Source organism: Cervus elaphus, chromosome 16 (assembly GCF_910594005.1).
Source record: "Cervus elaphus chromosome 16, mCerEla1.1, whole genome shotgun sequence".
Classification (NCBI taxonomy): domain Eukaryota; kingdom Metazoa; phylum Chordata; class Mammalia; order Artiodactyla; family Cervidae; genus Cervus; species Cervus elaphus.
Genome location: NC_057830.1, coordinates 5,649,436 through 5,667,970, shown reverse-complemented (window position 1 = coordinate 5,667,970; position 18,535 = coordinate 5,649,436). Strand labels below are relative to the sequence as shown.

At 43.0% G+C, this 18,535-nt stretch overlaps 1 protein-coding gene across 1 annotated transcript; it reads left to right on the top strand.

Moving 5' to 3' along the window:
• Window positions 1–743: 743 nt before the first annotated feature.
• TLR4 (toll like receptor 4) lies at window positions 744–11,772 on the top strand. Its single transcript, XM_043927831.1, has 3 exons — window positions 744–1,292; window positions 5,837–6,003; window positions 8,786–11,772. Exons 1-3 carry the CDS (start codon window positions 1,200–1,202, stop codon window positions 11,049–11,051), a joined length of 2,526 nt encoding a protein of 841 aa, XP_043783766.1. The 5' UTR covers window positions 744–1,199; the 3' UTR covers window positions 11,052–11,772.
• The last annotated feature ends 6,763 nt before the right edge of the window (window positions 11,773–18,535 follow it).

Here is an 18,535-nt window from a genome sequence, read left to right as displayed (position 1 = left end):
CCTAGACAGCATATTAAAAAGCAGAGACATTACTTTGTCAACAAAGGTCTGTCTAGTTAAAGCTATTGTTTTGCCAGTATTCATGTATGGATGTGAGAGTTGGACTATACAGAAAGCTGAGTGGGAAAGAATTGATGCTTTTGAACTGTGGTGTCGGAGAAGACTCTTGAGAGTCCTTTGGACTGCAAGGAGATCCAACCAGTCAATAGTAAAGGGGATCAGTCCTGAATATTCATTGGAAGGACTGATGCTGAAGCTGAAACTCTAATACTTTGTCCACCTGATGCAGAGAGCTGACTCATTGGAAAAGACCCTGAGGCTGGGAAAGATTGAAGGCGGGAGGAGAAGGGGATGACAGAGGATGAGATGGTTGGGTGGCATCACCGACTCGATGGACATGAGTCTGAGCAAACACTGGGAGTCGGTGGTGGACAGGGAGGCCTGGTGTGCTGCAGTCCACAGGGTCGCAAAGGGTCAGACAGGATTAAGCGACTGAACTGAACTGAGATCATGAGGTTATAGATTAGGGTGCCCCTAACCCATTATGACTTGTGTGCTTATAAGAAAAGGAAATTAAGACCCAGCACACACAGAGAGAAGATGACGTGAAGGCACAGGGAGAAGACAGCTGTCTACAAGCCAGGGAGAGCCTGAAAAATCAAGCCTGCTGATCCCTTGAGCTCAGACGTCTAGCCTCCAGCACGTCGTGAGAAAATGAATGTCTGTTTAAGTCACCTAGTCCAGGGTATTTTGTTCTGGCTGACCTAGGAAATGAGCGTTTTACAGTAAGTTTCCACTACAAAAGGAAAGCAGAAAGCCACAGTCCTAGGTAGTTAGTCACACAGGCTGTTGGATTACTTTCCTAAATTCACTAACCCTGGGGTCAGATGACTTCTGGGATAAAAGCCAGCTTCCTCTTGCTGTTACTTCAGCCCCTGGCCTGCAGACGTTTTCTTCTTCTTCTTCTTCTAACTTCCCCTCCGGTGGCAGAGGAGATAAATATTAGAGAAACAAAAGTCCGGACGCGAAGGCCGCCACTCTCACTTCCTCCCCTCCCGTACCCAGCGCTGCTTTGAATAGGGCAGCGCCCTGGGGCACGGAGCAGAGAAGGCAGTACGGTGCCTCGGAGGCTGCCCTGGCCGGCACAGACAGAGGGTCATGCTTTCCCAGAGCCACTTCTGGTCACAGAAGATGCCAGGATGATGGCTCGTGCCCGCCTGGCTGCGGCTCTGATCCTAGCCATGGCCATCCTCTCCTGCCTGAGAGCCGAGAGCTGGGACCCTTGTATACAGGTACGTGGTTGGAGTCAGCTCGGCTTCCCTGAGCTTGGCCTTGCCTCTGAAAAACTGCTCTCTGCTCACTTTCCCTGTGCTGGGCCCCGGTTAGGTTCATTTGCAAACAGACGTCAGATTACTTTAAAGTAAGAAACCACAGGAATCAAATGATTCATGGTTACAGGGCATTAACAGGCAGCCTGGGGCATTGTGCCCCACTTAGGAATTAAGTAGGAACTTTAGTCCAGACAGACCTGCTTAGAATCGCTATTGTTCCACATCTGGGCTCTGAGACTTTGAAGAAGTCATTAAACCTTTCTGAGACTAGTTTTTACATCAATAAAAGAACCGTAGACTTTAATAGAAAGTTGTAAGAAGCCTGCTTCCTGTCATTCCTTTCCGCCGGTGGTTTGTACATTGTTTTGGGCTGTTGCTTTGCCCCTTTCAGTATCAGGAAGATATGGTGGGTTTTTTTTTTTTTTTTGGTCTCTTAATAGAAAGAACTTTCTGTGTAGATTTCAGATTTCTAAATCTAGTCTAGTTCTGTCCAAAAAATGAAAAGAAAAAGAGAGACAGAGAGATAAAGACAGAGACAGAGTAAAAGAGAAGAATAAGAGACAGGGAAAGATGCAAAATATCAGCTAATGCAAAGCTTTCTTTGTGAAACACCAGCCAGCTGGTCTGTAATCTCATTCAGAAAGGGTCTCCTTCCCTCTGCATGGACCTTACTATTGCTTTGGAAGCCCACAGCAGCAGTAAACAGCCACAGAAATGTCCTGGGATTTAGGGTGTGGCAGAAACTCAAGAAAAGCATAACCAGTCAGAGTCCTGACATTGAGGACATGGGGGAAATCGTGTACTTTACTGTGTAACAGAGACAAGCTTGTCATCCCAGGTCCTCTGTCCCCGCCACTCCCTGCCCACACCTGGCGCACTGTCCTCGTCTCTGTCCCTCCTGCTGTTCAATCACTGGGTATAGAGCCTCCAGTTCCGGTCACCCCAGGATGAAATCACAGCTTCTCCCGGCTCCTCTCCTTCCCCGTGCCCCAGATGCTCTCATTTTCCGAAACTTGTCCCCTCTGTCCACCGCCTCACTGCCACCCTAGGGCAGATCCCCAGTTCCCCTGGCCTTGACGCTTGGGCAGTGACCCGTCTCCTGACCCCACAGCCTGCTTCCTTTAATCTAACCTGCTCATGTTCATCTGCTGTTTATTTGTTGTTGTTGTTTTTTGAGGTTCAACTCTAAGATATTACTGTCCTTAAAAGCTGTTAATAATTCTCCATCACTGTCAGGGACCTTTTCCCACCATGGGGTTCTTTGCACTCATGATTTCCTCTAGCTAGAATGCTTTTCCCCCTAGATCAGTGCTGTTCAATGGGTCACATGGAGTTATTTAAATTTAAATAATACATTTAACTAAATTCAACTAAAATTTTATTTAACCACATTGATGTAATTTTAACTAACTAAATTTAAAATGATGCTTTAAACTATGTTCTAGTAGCCATATTAAAAAAATTAAAAGTAGGTGAATTTAATTTTAGTACTATTTTTATTTAACTTTGTTTATTAAAAATACTATTTCAAACTGTAATATATACTAGACTATTAACAAGATATTTTAAGTTTTCCTTTGGTACTAAGTCCTTGAGTTTAACATATATTATAGCATTTCTTTTACATTTATTATATTAAACTATCCACATTTCTCATACTCAATAGCTGTGTGTGGCTTGTGGTTACCAAATTGGACAATTCAGCCCTGGATATGTTCATAGCTTAATCCCTCACTTTATTCAAATTTCTGCTTAAATGTTACCTCCTCTGGGAAGCCTTCCTTGATTGCCTCATATAAGGCTCCTCACTCCCTGTATTTGCCTTTAATGTCCTATGCTACTTTATTTTTATTAAAGAATATTTATTTGCTTATCTGGCTGCACTGGGTCTTTGTTGTGGCATTCAGGATTTTTTTAGTTGTGGCTTGCAAACTCTTCGTTGCAGTACCTGGGATCTAGTTCTCTGACCAGGGGTTGGATCCAGGCTCCTTGCATTGGGAACACAAAGTCCAGCCACTGGCCCACCAGGGAAATCCTGCTGCTTTACTTTTTTCTTTTTAATAGCATGTCATTGTGTGTGTATATATACACGTGTGTGTGTGACTGTGTGTGTGTGTGTGTGCGCTCAGCTGTGTCCAACTCTTTGCAACCCCATAGACTGCAGTCCACCAGTCTCTGTCTCTTGCCTGGATTTTCCAGGCAAGAATATTGGAGGGGCTTGCCATTTCCTTCTCCAGCGGATCTCTCCCACCCAGAGCTCAAACCTGGATTTCCTGCAGCGCAGGCTGTTTCTTTACCAGCTGAGCCAGCAGGGAAGCCCACACATATGCGTACATAAAACACACACAGTGCGTGAATACATGTATTTATTGTTCAGTATTTGTCTTTATGTTGAAATGGTATTTGTAAAAGCGCAAGATCATTGCTGGTTTTACTTATCACTATGTCCCAGTGCCTAGCGCGTGTGGTTGCTCAGTGTGAACATGTCAAACGACTTAAAAGTACTGGCGCAGGACAGAGGATAGGGCCCTCCGGACCTGGCTCCGGCTTCCCGTCGGGTTTAGGTTTCACATCCCCGCCACGCTCGTCTAAGCGGGACTCGCTTTCCGTCTCTCTGTACTCACTCTCTCCCCTCCTCCTTCCTCTTTCCACATATCCAAATCTCACTTATCCTTCCAGATTTGCCTTGAAATGTTCTCTTTCTTGGAAGCCTTCTATACAATGTATAGTCTCAGAATCCAGGATTGATACCTACCTTTTCTGAACCAAAGGGAACATTTTCCAAGCCTGGTTTAAGACCCTTTTCAGGAAGGAGTTGTGCTCCTACCACAACCCTTACTCTAGATGGGGAGCTAATGGAAGTCTGGAGCCATATCACATTGGTCTTTGTGGTAAAACCACAGCACTTAATAGCAAATGCCTGCAGTTGGGATTTGAATAAACTTCCATGGGATCAATTATCCATTCATTTGTTTCAACAAATATTTATTGAGCATTAACCATTTTCTGGGCATCATTCTGAGTGCTGGGGGCATAACAGACAGCTAGATTCTCAAAGTTTACAATCTAGAGAGGGAAACAAACAGTACATATGCAACAACCACGCAGAAGGCATCAGGTTAGATAGTGATGTCTCCCGTGAAGGAGAATAAAAGACAGTAAGGGATGACCCTGGCCCCATTCTCTATTAGACAGTGTGGACAGTGAGGATGCTATGAGGAATAACATTTCAGGATCAAGTGAATAAAGTAAAAGGGCTGCACTGTGGCCTGTGAGGCTTTACACATGTTACTTCATCTTGCTGAATTCTTATTCTTTAAAAGGTTTATTTAAAGATTAAATTCAAATATGTAACATATAAGACATAAGCCTCATATAGTGGAGAATTAGTAATAGCCAATAATAATACATGTTAACAATGTATTGATCATTTACACTGTAATAGGCTTTGAGATAATCTCTTTAAAAACCTTATCTCATTAATCCTTTTAACAGATTCTATGGGTTTTAAACTGAAAACCAAAATTAGCTAGCTTAAGCAAAGAATTTTGTTGAAGAATCAGAGAATAAGGAAACTAAATGGGAAGTTGGAGAACAAGGCTTACAAAGAATTTGGGAAAATGTGATAGATATCAGCTTAGGAACAAAGGCAGTATCAAGTGTTAGGTTCCCGCACGGTCAGTGATCCAAGTGAAAGTGAAATTTGTTCAGTTGTGTCTGACTCTTTGTGACCCAGAATTCTTCAGGCCAGAATACTGGAGTCGGTAGCCTTTCCCTTCTCCAGGGGATCTTCCCAATCCAGGGATTGAACCCAGGTCTCCCACACTGCAGGCGGATTCTTTACCAGCTGAGCCACAAGGGAAGCCCAAGAATACTGGAGTGGGTAGCCTATCCCTTCTCCAGCAGCACTTCCTGACCCAGGAATTGAACTGGAGTCTACTCCATTGCAGGCTGATTCTTTACCAACTGAGCTATGAGTGATCCAAAGGAAAGAATAAAATTGGCAAAAATTGGGCTATGACCAAGGAAGGGCTGAAGACTTGACTGGAAGTCTCTTTAAGTTTGTAAACAATGAGAGGTGTATTTAGAAAAACAATAGCAACAACACAATGCCTTCTTGCAAATTGCAGGGAAGAGCTAGGGTGACATTTAGAGCTTTTGGACTCCAGTGCTTCAGATCTTCACCATGAGATTCCATTGCTTCTCGCTGAATGCTGCCATTGAGAGAGTAAAGGTTAATCATCGGGTCGGTGCTTTTCCCTTCCTAATCTAGAGTAAGGCCTTTTATAAGAATGAAGAGAGTGGATAAATGAAGGGATGAGTCGATGGATGGACGGATGATCAGGTGATGGATGACTGGATGGATGGATGGTTGAAACAAGGCTGACTGGTCTCTTTGCTTGTCCCAGTAGCCTCCAAGGCTGTAGTCTAGGAGAGGAGAGTTGCTGGGAAGTCTGCTAAGGTGCATGCAGGAAGACACTGCATCTAATATCTAATCATTTCAGGTGGTTCCTAACATTAGTTACCAATGCATGGAGCTGAATCTCTACAAAATCCCCGACAACATCCCCATAACAACCAAGATGCTGGACCTGAGCTTTAACTACCTGAGACATTTAGGCAGCCATAACTTCTCCAGCTTCCCAGAGCTGCAAGTGCTGGATTTATCCAGGTAATGCATGAGTTCTACCACTATACAAGGAGAAATGTTCATGGTATTGTCATTTCATTCTCAAGTCAGAAAGCCTGATTCATGAGGTTTCATTTTCATTCACTTAATTATCCACTCAACAGACATCTTACTTGTTACATAACTTTGGGCAAGCTATCTCCCTTCTCCAGGTCTCAGCTTTTTTATTTGTGAAAGCAGTTGGGCGAGACAGTTTCTAAGGAAAGTTCTGTCTCTGATTTTCTCTTAAGTCAGGGGAGTAACTTGACTTGAACTCTTTCATCAGCAAATATTTATTGACTACTTGCTGCTATATTCTTGTGGCTGCTATATGCTTGTTGTTCACTCTGCTAGGAAATAAGAATATGTTGACATATAACACAAAACCCTAGCTATTAAGGAGGGCATATCCACTTAAAAAATTAATATGTTTAAAACCTGAGCATGGTGCTGGGCACATAGTAGGCATTTAATACCTGTTACTTGATTCTGATTTTGGATTTTGAACCTGAGATAAAGATAGTAATATATAAGGGTAGGTGATAAGCTATTTGAAAACTAGAGGCAATACACTGTGCTTTACAGAAAAGGGGCCTTCTATGCAGAAAGCCACCAGACTTCCCTGGTGGCTCAGTGGGTGAAGAATCCACTTGCAATGCAGGAGACCTGGGTTCAATCCCTTGGCTGGGAATATCCTCCGGGGTGGGGGGCGGAGGGGGGTTGGGGCATGGCAACCCACTCCAGTATTCTTGCCTGGAGAATCCTCATGCACAGAGGAGCCTGGTGGGCCATAATCCATGGGGTCGCAAAGAGCTGGACACGACTGAGTGACTAACACATACATGCAGTGAGTAATTAAGACAGAGTTCTTGAATGGAGTTGGATTCAGATAATGTCTAGAATATTGAAAGTGAGGTACAGGATAGGGAATTAGGAAGATACAAGTAAGCCAAAGAGAAAGATGCATGATCAAAGGAAAACACCTGCTGTATTTGCTTTTCTGATACAACAAAGTGTATTGTTCATTAGAACAGGTAAAGTTATTATCATCATTTTGGGGAGAACTGAATCCTATTCCTAAAATATTTTCATCATTAGGGACGTTATTTAGAAAAGTAATGCACAATGGACTATCATCTCTATAAGAGTTTGTGAAAAGTGAAGAAACATATATGACATTTTATTATAGAACCTCTTAATGAAGGATACAAGGATGGTAGATATTTCTGTAGAAGAGTGATCATCTGATGTTTTATACTCTAACTGGGATATTGATAGACTACAACAAAGTTGGGAATCAAGCCTTTTGAAGGCAGTGACATGGAGCCCTATGGAGGTCAGAATACTTGAGCCGAGTCCTCCTCCAACATTCACTGCCTTGCGGCTGGAGGCTTGTCCCTACATCTGACCTGAGTCTCAGTTTCATATCTGTGAAACATAAGTGATGAACCTTAAACCACAGGATTAACTGTGATACTGACAGTAACATGTTATATACATTAAAGACCTTGCAAAGTAGACTTTAATATAAAATACTATTAGAGCATTCCATTAGTTTCTAAATTTCAGTTTTCTGAGCAAGAATTTTGTCAAGAACTGTACCCAATCGAGGTAGCCAGACAAATATTCTTCTTTAATTTTAAAGAAAAATGGTTTCTCACCAGTGTCCCTTAAAATTGATCTTCGACCCACTATGTACCCAAGGAACTGCCCTCAGAAGCTTTAAATATGTTCCGAGAGAGAGGCTAGTTCCCTCTCTTGGTTAGTTGGGAGGAGATGCTAGATTAGGATAAGGACAGATTATGGAGCAATAGACGCTCTGCCTTTTCTCCTCATTTCACAGTGTCTTCCTGTACAGTCAATAACTATACTTATCTTCAATGGATGCTTTCATGCTAGACCAGCCAGCCTTTTGTCCCTACGGAAATCTATTGATACGTTTTTTTTTTTTTTTTCTTTTTGTAGGTGAGCAAAGAGAGGCTTGGAGAGTTAAGTACACATTCACATGGCTTGTCGACAGCAGGCCAGAAAGTCATGTTCACATCCCCTGCTTCCAGCTTGTATTTCCTCTTCACCTTCATCCTCTGCTTCTCTAAAGTGATGTTGTTGTTGTTTAGTCACTAAGTCATGTGCAAGTTTTTACGACCCCATGGACTGCCAGGCTCCTCTGTCCATGGGATTTCCCAGGCAAGAATACTTGAGTGGTTTGCTATTTCCTTCTCCAGGGGCTCTTTCCGACCCAGGGATCCAACCCAGCTCCCCTGCAATGGCAGGCGCATTCTTTACCTCTGAGTCCCCTTATAATATTGGGAATTTTTCTTGAATAGTAAGGATATCTGTGACATTTAGGTATAATTTCTATATCTTTGAAATTGGCATTCAGCAGTCATTTATCATGCCTAACAATTAACAGCTATCTATCTCATCTTACCAGTTGGATACATAATCACAATTATGTGTTTCAGGAAATGGCTAAAGTAGACCTGAGGTTCAGTCTTCAGGCGCCCCAATCATTCGTCTTTAACTGATTTTCCCCTGTTGGATGGACTGCCTCTGCTTAGCATGTGTGTCTAGTATGATAAAAAAGATTGTCATGGGGGCTAGCTTTATAGTACCAAATCTGTGGGGCTCCTTTGTTTCATCTGCCTTGCTGGATATTTTTGCTTATGCACCATTATATAGCATTGTTATATCTGTGTGGAGACCGAGATGACTGGGTTGATATTTCATTTTGGTTTTTTATTCAGCAGAAATATTACCTAATCTGTATCTCTTTTTCTTGTAGATGTGAAATTAAGATTATTGAAGACGGCACATTTCAGGGCCTAAACCACCTCTCCACCTTGATACTGACGGGAAACCCTATCCAGAGTTTAGCCTGGGGAGCCTTTTCTGGGTTATCAAGTCTACAGAAGCTGGTGGCCGTGGAGACAAACCTAGTATCTCTAAGTGACTTCCCCATTGGACATCTCAAAACCTTGAAAGAGCTTAACGTGGCTCACAATTTTATCCATTCCTTCAAGTTACCTGAATATTTTTCTAACCTGCCCAACCTGGAGCACTTGGATCTTTCTAACAACAAAATCCAAAATATTTATTATGAAGATGTGAAAGTTCTACATCAAATGCCCCTCCTCAACCTCTCTTTAGATTTGTCCCTGAACCCTTTAGACTTTATTGAACCAGGTACCTTTAAAGAAATTAAGCTCAATGGATTGACTCTGCGAAGTAATTTTAACAGTTCAGATGTCATGAAAACTTGTATTCAAGGTCTGGCTGGTTTAAAAATCAACCGGCTGGTTTTGGGAGAATTTAAAAATGAAAGGAAGTTGAAAAGATTTGACAGATCTCTCCTGATGGGACTATGCAACCTGACCATTGAACAATTCCGGATAGCGTACTTGGGTGAATTCTCAGGGGATGATACAGACTTATTTAATTGTTTGGCAAATGTTTCTGGGATTTCTCTGTTGAGTATATCTTTAGGAAGCCTACAAGCCCTTCTTAAAGATTTTAGATGGCAACACTTAGAAATGATTAACTGTGACTTTGAAAAGTTTCCTGCACTGAAGCTCAGTTCTCTCAAAAAGTTTGTTTTCATAGACAACAAAGGTATAAGCAGTTTTGATGAGTTTCAGCTACCAAGCCTTCAGTATCTAGATCTCAAAAGAAATCACTTGAGTTTCAAGGGTTGCTGTTCTCACACTGATTTTGGGACAACCAAACTGAAGCATTTAGATCTGAGCTTCAACGATGTCATTACCTTAAGTTCAAACTTCATGGGCTTAGAGCAACTAGAACATCTGGATTTTCAGCATTCCACTCTGAAACAGATCAATGCTTTTTCAACATTCCTATCACTCAGAAACCTCCGTTACCTTGATATTTCTTATACCCACACCCGGATTGTCTTCCACGGCATCTTCACTGGCTTAGTCAGTCTCCAAACCTTGAAAATGGCAGGCAACTCTTTTCAGAACAACTTGCTCCCTGATATCTTCACAGAGCTGACTAACCTAACCATCTTGGACCTCTCTAAGTGTCAACTGGAACAGGTATCCCGGACAGCATTTCACTTCCTCTCTAGCCTTCAGGTGCTGAATATGAGTCACAACAAACTCTTGTCATTGGATACACATCTTTATGAACCGCTCCATTCGCTCCAGATCCTAGACTGCAGTTTCAACCGTATCATGGCTTCTAAGGAGCAAGAACTACAGAATTTGCCAAGGAACCTCACTTGGCTAAATCTTACTAAGAATGAATTTGCTTGTGTTTGTGAACACCAGAGTTTCCTGCAGTGGGTCAAGGACCAGAGGCAACTCTTGGTGGGAGCTGAGCAAATGATGTGTGCAGAGCCTCCAGATATGAAGGCCATGCCGGTGCTTAGTTTCAGGAATGCCACTTGTCAGATGAGCAAGACGATCATTAGCGTGTCGGTTGTCACTGTACTCCTGGTAACTGTGGTGGGAGTCCTGGTCTATAAGTTCTATTTCCACCTGATGCTTCTTGCTGGCTGCAAAAAGTATGGCAGAGGTGAAAGCACCTATGATGCCTTTGTAATCTACTCAAGCCAGGATGAAGACTGGGTGCGGAATGAACTGGTAAAGAACTTGGAGGAGGGCGTGCCCCCCTTTCAGCTCTGCCTTCACTACAGGGACTTTATTCCTGGGGTGGCCATCGCCGCCAACATCATCCAGGAAGGTTTCCACAAAAGCCGTAAGGTCATTGTCGTGGTGTCCCAGCACTTCATCCAGAGCCGATGGTGCATCTTCGAGTATGAGATTGCCCAGACCTGGCAGTTTCTGAGCAGCCGTGCCGGCATCATCTTCATCGTCCTGCAGAAGCTGGAGAAGTCTCTGCTGCGGCAGCAGGTGGAGCTCTATCGCCTTCTGAGCAGGAACACCTACCTGGAGTGGGAGGACAGTGTCCTGGGGCGGCACGTCTTCTGGAGAAGACTCCGAAAGGCCTTGCTGGCTGGTAAACCCCGGAGTCCAGACGGAACAGCAGATGCAGAAACCGACCCACAGGAAGCCACGACCTCCACCTGAGGGGGAGGATCCCCTGATGTGCTCCTTGCCCAGCTGGAGGCAGGGCGTGTTCAGTTAACAAGTACTAAACGCCGCCATGTACCAAGCATTGTGCTAAAGGCTGGTGATTCAGTGGTACACGGGACCTATAGGACGGCCCACCTCATGGAGCTTACAGTGTGGAAGGAATAAATACTGTGCTGAAATACAGAACTCCCTGGGGGATGTTTCAACCAACTCAGCTAAGGAGTCCAGGGCAGGGAAAGTCAACTCAACTCTTACCCCATCAAATTGAATTAGAACTGAGAGACTGGGCCTCCATGAGAATAATAAAGGACAGACTTCTCCTGAGTATTTCGAGTGGAAATCGTGTCAGGTTACATGTTTTAGCCATGTTAAAACAAGGTGGTTTTGGTCATTTCAATTGATCTAGGTCTTGGCTTACTTTTCCTTTTCCTATTGAATACAGTTTAAATTCTACTTTCTGACCCAGAAGGCTCCTGATTCAGATTCCCCTCCACTTTATGTCAATTCACAAACGTCCTGGTTATCCCTCAGCAGGTCCTATTTATTAACTATTAGTTCCTGGTATATTTTTGTCTTTATAAATCCAGTTCTCATTTTCCACATCTTCTCTATCAACCCATACCATAAATAAAACTGTTAGAGATGTGCTGGACATATCCATATTTAACTACTATCTTTTGAGAAAATATATAAAACACAGTCTATCATTTTGTCACTTGATGTCATTCTGAAGTTATTACCTAGTAAGTTATGACTGTCCTGAAGGTAGTATCAAAATAATTTGGTTGAAAGTGGCACTTATTGTAATAGAGGGAAGTAGGTCCAACTTCCTGGCCTCATAATGAGAAATTCAGGTTAGAGGCAGGGTAAGAGGTGGGATGACCTTAGGAGGTCAGTTTTTCTCGATGGCCCCAGAAACACGTGGGCTGGTAGAGCTGGGGTGACCACATAATGAGAATTGCAGGAAAATTTTTCTTATGTAGCAAGTGAGTTTTATTTGATAGGCCATTGCATTTTTCAAGGTATTTTGAAATGTTTTGAGGTGGGGAGGCTGCCTTGTTCTTTCCTGTTGGGTGTCACTCCATGACCACATTTAGGAAAAAGCAGATGTCATTTTTGAAAAAACAATGTCCCTGAGGTTACTGTGGGTCATGTTAAAGTGAATTCTTAGAAAAGCACACTCATCCAGCTTCGTCAGAATGGCGCAGAGAAAGGGCAAAGAGACGTTTGGAAAATACAGTTGTCAAAACTGAAATATATGGCCACATTTAGGAATGTGTTTGTGACTGAGTGTTTCAGAGTATATTGTGGTTGGAGCATGGTTGAAGTTTCTGAGCATGCCTGAGTGTGTTTATAGGTCTGTCTCATGTGCCAGGGAAAGTGGGCCTATGTGTTTGACCACATGCCTCTATGTGTTCCGGTTCATGTTTGTGTGATCATACCTGCCTGGAAGAAAGTGTGATTGCACTGCAAGGGAGTATTTGTATTGATGTAGACGTCTCAGCTGTTTGACTGAGGTCCTCCCTCTAGTGTTGGCATATGATTTCTTATATACACATGTCTGTGTTAGAGTCTCAGTATGCTTGAAGGCATGGGTTTTTATGTGTGTCTAGGCCATATGTAAGTGTGTTATGTCCATATTTAAGTCTGCATTTTGTATCTGTGTGTTACTTCAAGCACATATATGACTCCAAGGAGGAAAATCAAAACCCAATTGGAAGATTTCCTGCATACAAGGCTGTCACTGGCCTTATTCCCACTATTCCCTTCTCCCTACTTTGGATTGTGAAAATTGCAGGTGAGGTAGGCAAGAAAGGAAAGAAATGATATGACAGAAACATAAGGGAAAGAAAGGAAATTTAGGCTTAGGACAGGTTCTTTGAAGCCATTTAAATTCTCTGGATTAAAGAGAGATGAAGGGTGGCATAGAAAGAAAGAAAAGAAAAACTAATACTAATGTCTCAAATTTGTGTAATATCCTATATCTTAGAATATATTTACACAATTATAACCACATTTGAATTTCTTATGATGCAAGTGGGGTAGCAGGTAAAGAAGTAGTTTCACCATTTTACTGGTGAAAAACCAGAAGTTCAAGGAAGTACATTTATTAGGCCACAGAGTAAAGTGGCAGGGCCTGAACTGGGCTTTCAGCCAGCACTGGGCAGCTTGCTTTCCATTGCTTCAGGCTTTATGCTCACAAAACAGGAAGTGAAACTCCAGAACTTCTCTTTGTGGTTGACAGTAGTCAAGGGTTTTTCACTGAAACCATGAATCATTAGGTAAATACATATGCATACATACATTATATATATATATACTGAGTGATTTATTTATAACACCTTTCTTTCCATAAAGGGCATGAGGGAGATTAAAAAAAAAACCTAAGCGTGGACAAGTGTAGTTAGTTTGAACTAGAAAATTTTGATGAAGAACAAAAGAGGAAAAAAAGACACTTAGAGTAAACTTCAGCGCGGTGGTTTCCTGCCTTGAGTCCAAAGAGACTGCCTCTGTTGTTTTGGATAGCGTAGCTGGGGAGAAAGCCAAAACTCACAGTCACCACTCACCTTCTGTTTAGATTTCCTTCCCTAAGAGTCTAGTTAATTCAAATATAAAAAGAGGGTAGATTATTACTTTGTAAAACTCTTATATTAAAAACAGTACAAGTTGAATACAAAGAGCACTTCCTAAGGGTGTAACACTCCAGGGGGCTTCTTAGGTGGCTCAGTGGTAAAGAAACTGCCCGACGATGCAGGAGACGTGAGTTTAGTCTCTGGGTTGGGAAGATCCCCTGCAGAAGGTAACGGCAACCCACTCCAGTATTCTCACCTGGAGAAGCCCATGGACAGAGGCGCTTGTTGGTCTCCAGAGTCAGACATGACTTAGCAATTACATAAGAGCCGTCGTCTGGGACTTGATGAACTGCCACAGGGAGAAACACTGAGTGGTCTTCTCAGTTATACCATCTTACCGATTGCTGTTTTCCCAATCTGAGATCACAGGGACTGGAAGTGTAATTAGGCAGCTTTCCTCTTTCTCAGCCTCCACCCACAGCGTTCTCAGAACCCCAGGTTCCTTCGGGACTCTATACTCTCTCTAGAATATCACCAGCAGGTTCTGGGGTGGTGGTGGTTGGGGGAAGTCTTCCAGGAACTCACAGGAGCCCTTGTAAGAATGACTGGGATAAAGAGCACATCTCTCATCTTTTGCTTCCCTAGCTAGCCCGGAACTCAATGGCAGTCACAAAACAGACACACTACAACTTCTTACTTGAAGAACTGAGGAATGAGCAAAGGATCATCTCTGCAGCAGATGATGGCCTCTGTTCTTCCCAGTTGAGGCTGCCAGGTCTCAGAGCACAGTTCTCTGTTGCCCATGCAGTCTCTGGGGCTCCAGAATTCCACTCCCTCCCCCGCATGGATATTCTCAATCACCTCCTCCACTTGGCTCCTTAACTCCAAATATTCCAAAAGACTTTGCAGAAGGGGAGTAGAGAACTTCTCTAATAATAATTATTCTTTGTGGCTATTTTTAAGCCCTATTCTATTGTTTTATCTATGACATCAAATTTTAGGTCTTACTATGTCTGTTCCTACTGTGTCTATTAGATGGGCACTAATAATATCAGCATTGTTACCCATGAGGAGATGAAGGCTCTGTAACTAACTCAAGTCCCATAGGTAGAAAATGGCAGAGCTTGGATTTAAACACAACAGATCTCCCAGTCTATTCTTAGGACACCTCTATGTTCAGATGGGACCTTCCAGGAACCCGCTGGTGATTTCCGAGAATGCAATAGAGCCCAGAAGGAGGCTTGGGTTCTGACGATCCCACAGATGGAGATCGAGTAAGAAAGAAACTCCCTCATTAGAATTAGCTCACCTGCGGTTCCACTGGTTGGCCAGAGTTCAACACCAGAATCCAGATATGATGGTTAAACCAAAGGGTGTGCGGCGGGCTGAAAAATGAGCTGTGGGAGACGTGAGACAGTACTTGAAGTCAACCACTTCCTCCAACCGTGATGGACGAAGTTGGCTTTGGCTATCTTTCTTGATGGAATGAATTCTTCTCCATGAGGCTCCCAGAACTTTCATGTAAATAGGTCTGTTCAAATGGCCTTCCAGATAGGTGCAACTGCTTCTGTATTTATAGCACTTCCCCACCAACCTGTATTCAGAGAGCCTCTCTGCCACAAGGTTTCAAATAAGGCTATTCCCTTCTGTCCCGTCATTAAATGGCAGGGATGTGTCACTGGAAATCAATGCAATAAGGAGACTGAGCTGGTATAGTCTGAGTACAGCAACTTTAGCAATGCACCCTAGCACAGGATTTCAGCTGGACTGTCAGGAGGAGGAAGAGCAACAGAGCATGCCCCTTGGACTAATTTTCCCACTGGTACCATGAGTCTCACTTCTTTTAGGTTGTTTAATGAGAGGCCCAAATAACTGATAATTTGGACTTAGAAATTTCAGCCTAGTAACTAGTATGTCAATAGTCTATTTTGCTAAATGAAGAATATAGATGCTATGAAAATCATGAGTGGCTACAAAATTTGGTTTCATTTCCTTCCAAGGGAATATTCTAGCCATTATTGCTAAATATGGGGGAAGGGCAGGTTTAAAAAAAAATACAAACTGTTTTGAACTCCTATATGTGGCTACTAGTCTAACAGATGCATACAGACAGGTTTGAACCCTGGTCCTGCTGCACCTTTACGATGTTATTTTGGACGAGTTTCTTAAACTCTAATTTCACTTTGTTTCCTTGAATAGGAAGGGTAAACCTCTCTGATACTCTAGGATGACTACAGAGATAAAATAGAGAGGGGAAGGGAGATGGGGCACAGCTCTAAATTTACCTGCATGAAGGGGCCATCTTAAGAATGAAAGAGGACTTTCCTGGTGGTCCAGTTGTTAAGAATCCATCTGCTAATTCAAGGGACATGGGTTCAATCCCGGGTCTAGGAAGATTCCACATGCTGTGCGGCAGCTAAGCCCCTGTGCCACAACTCCTGGGTCCACATGCCCCAGAGCCATGAGCCACAAGAGGAGGAGCCACCGCGAGGAGAAGCCGAGTCCCAGAGCTACAGCGAGGCCCCATTCACTGCCGCAAGAGAAAGCCTGCAGGCAGCAACTCAGACCCGGCCCCACCAAAGAGAAATACGTAAATAAAGTGAAAGTGAAGTCGCGTCCGACTCTTTGCGACCCCGTGGACTGTAGCCTACCAGGCTCCTCCGTCCATGGGATTCTCCATGCAAGAATACTGGAGTGGCTTACCATTTCCTTCTCCAGGGGATCTTCCCAACCCAGGGATCGGACCCGGGTCTCCTGCATTGGAGGCAGACGCTTTAACCTCTGAGCCACCAGGGAAGCCAATAAATAAAAATTTTTTTTTTAAGTGATAAAGATTCCAAGCCTGGCCTGAAGCTGACTTAGAAACCTGGAATCTTGAAAGTCTCTAGGAGGCTCATACTCATAGACAAACTCAGGGATTCAACCCTCAGGGAGGGAGAATGGAAAGAGATGGCAGGGTCCTCATTCTGAAAAACACACTGAATTATCAGGCACCATTGCTAGGATTTAAAATGAGGCAAAAACCAGACCCTGTTCATCTATAATGGAGCAGAATTCTGCTTCAGTGGATGGTGAACTTTCTGGGGGAGTAGAAACTAAGATCTGGCCCAGGCTCTTCATTTACCTGTTGTGTGATTCTGAGCAATTCATTCAAGTGTCTGAAAGCTCAGATTTTGGTACATAAAATGGGGGTGACCCTATCTTCTCGGCAGACTTCACTGGGCTATTATGACAATGCTAATAAAAATAACAACAGTTGCTTCCAACTGAGCAATTATTTTGTGCAAGGGCCTTTTAGATACTATCTCATTTACTTTGTCATATCAATGAATTAGAAGGATACTAATTATCTCCAACTGATAGATGAGGAGACTGAGACTTCATTCCATAAAGCACCTAAGGGCACCTGTTGATGAAGGGCAGTTCTGAGGTTCGGATCTAAGACTACTTCGCTCCATCACCAGTACTCTATTCAACACTGTCCTATGCCAAGTACACCCTCCTCCCACAAAAGTCACTCATCCATATTACTACTACAGCCACAGGACCCTGTCAAAAAGTAAATTAAAGACACACATGATGCCTCTTGGGCTACAGGATACCTGGATGCTCAGAGCCTGAGGCCGACTGTGCTAGGACCACAGAGGGGAGAGAGGCTCTGCTCTCCTCTTTCAATAAAACTATTGGACTAATTTTAAAAATAAAAAGGATACACATAATGACTGATTTTAAAAAATGGACTAATCAGGTCCACCGGACCATGCCTTTCCTGTAAACAACCTATTTAGTTTGCTGTATCATTTTTCTAGTCAGCCTGATTTCCTGATGGAAATCACGGATCTGTGACTGAGCACAGAAGTTACGGGAAAATTCCAAAGCTAAAGGCCTTCCAGATGACTGGAATAAGATCACACACTTTGGGTTCCTTTATGGAACTCATGGAGGCTTTCAGCTCATAGTGAAGCATGTGGAATAAACAGCTGATCAAAAGGAACCAAATATTTATGTTGAGCATCATGTACTCATATCAGATTGCTTCCACTACTCCGTGAGTTAGGTACCAGTTTCCTCACTGTGACAAAGAGGAAAGGCATGCCCAGAGAGGATGAGCAACTTGTCCAAGGTCACACAGCTTCTGTGTATTAATCCCAATAATAACTAATATTTGGAAAGTTAAACTTTTGGTTTATTACTGGGACTGTTCCAGTCTGTATTAATTTGCTTAACTGTTAAAATTAAATGGGCAAATCCTAATAGTTTTGCCATTTTTCAGATGAAGAAACTGAGATCCAAAGTGAATCATCTAGTGGGAAGGAGGAAAATTAGGATGTGAATCCAAGTTGGCCTGATTCCCAGGGCCGCATTCTTTCCATCAAGTAACAGCTATTCCACCAGGGGTATTCAGAGGGCTGATTGGAGAGTAATTTAGACAAGGTCAGTACCTCCCATGCCATCTAGAAATTGTAAGTTTATAAGGCAGTGTCAGCTACTCTCCTTGATTTCTACAGAAATAGATATGATACCTCCTGGTGACAGTGCTAAGTGACAATTCTGAGTATAAATGTGCTTTTGGCACAAATTGTCCTGTCCTAATAGTCTTGATTATAATTATAAAATAATGGGTTTCTGAAAGGCTGCAAGCGGTTCCGGGAATGGCAATAAGGGTTTAGAAACGACATGTTGTTTATGCGAGAAGCATTTTGTTGAAAATTAAACCCGTGTTTAGGAGAAAGGCTGGTGATGTATGCTCTTAAGAAACTATCTTGCTATGTAATTAAATCAAAACCAGTCAGTTGCCAATTTGAGCTCTTGTCTCACACTAACAACATCCCATCTCCCATGAGCCACGTTAAGACAGGACTGACCTGAAATAACCCAACCTAGTTTTTATCCACTCCTCCCTGG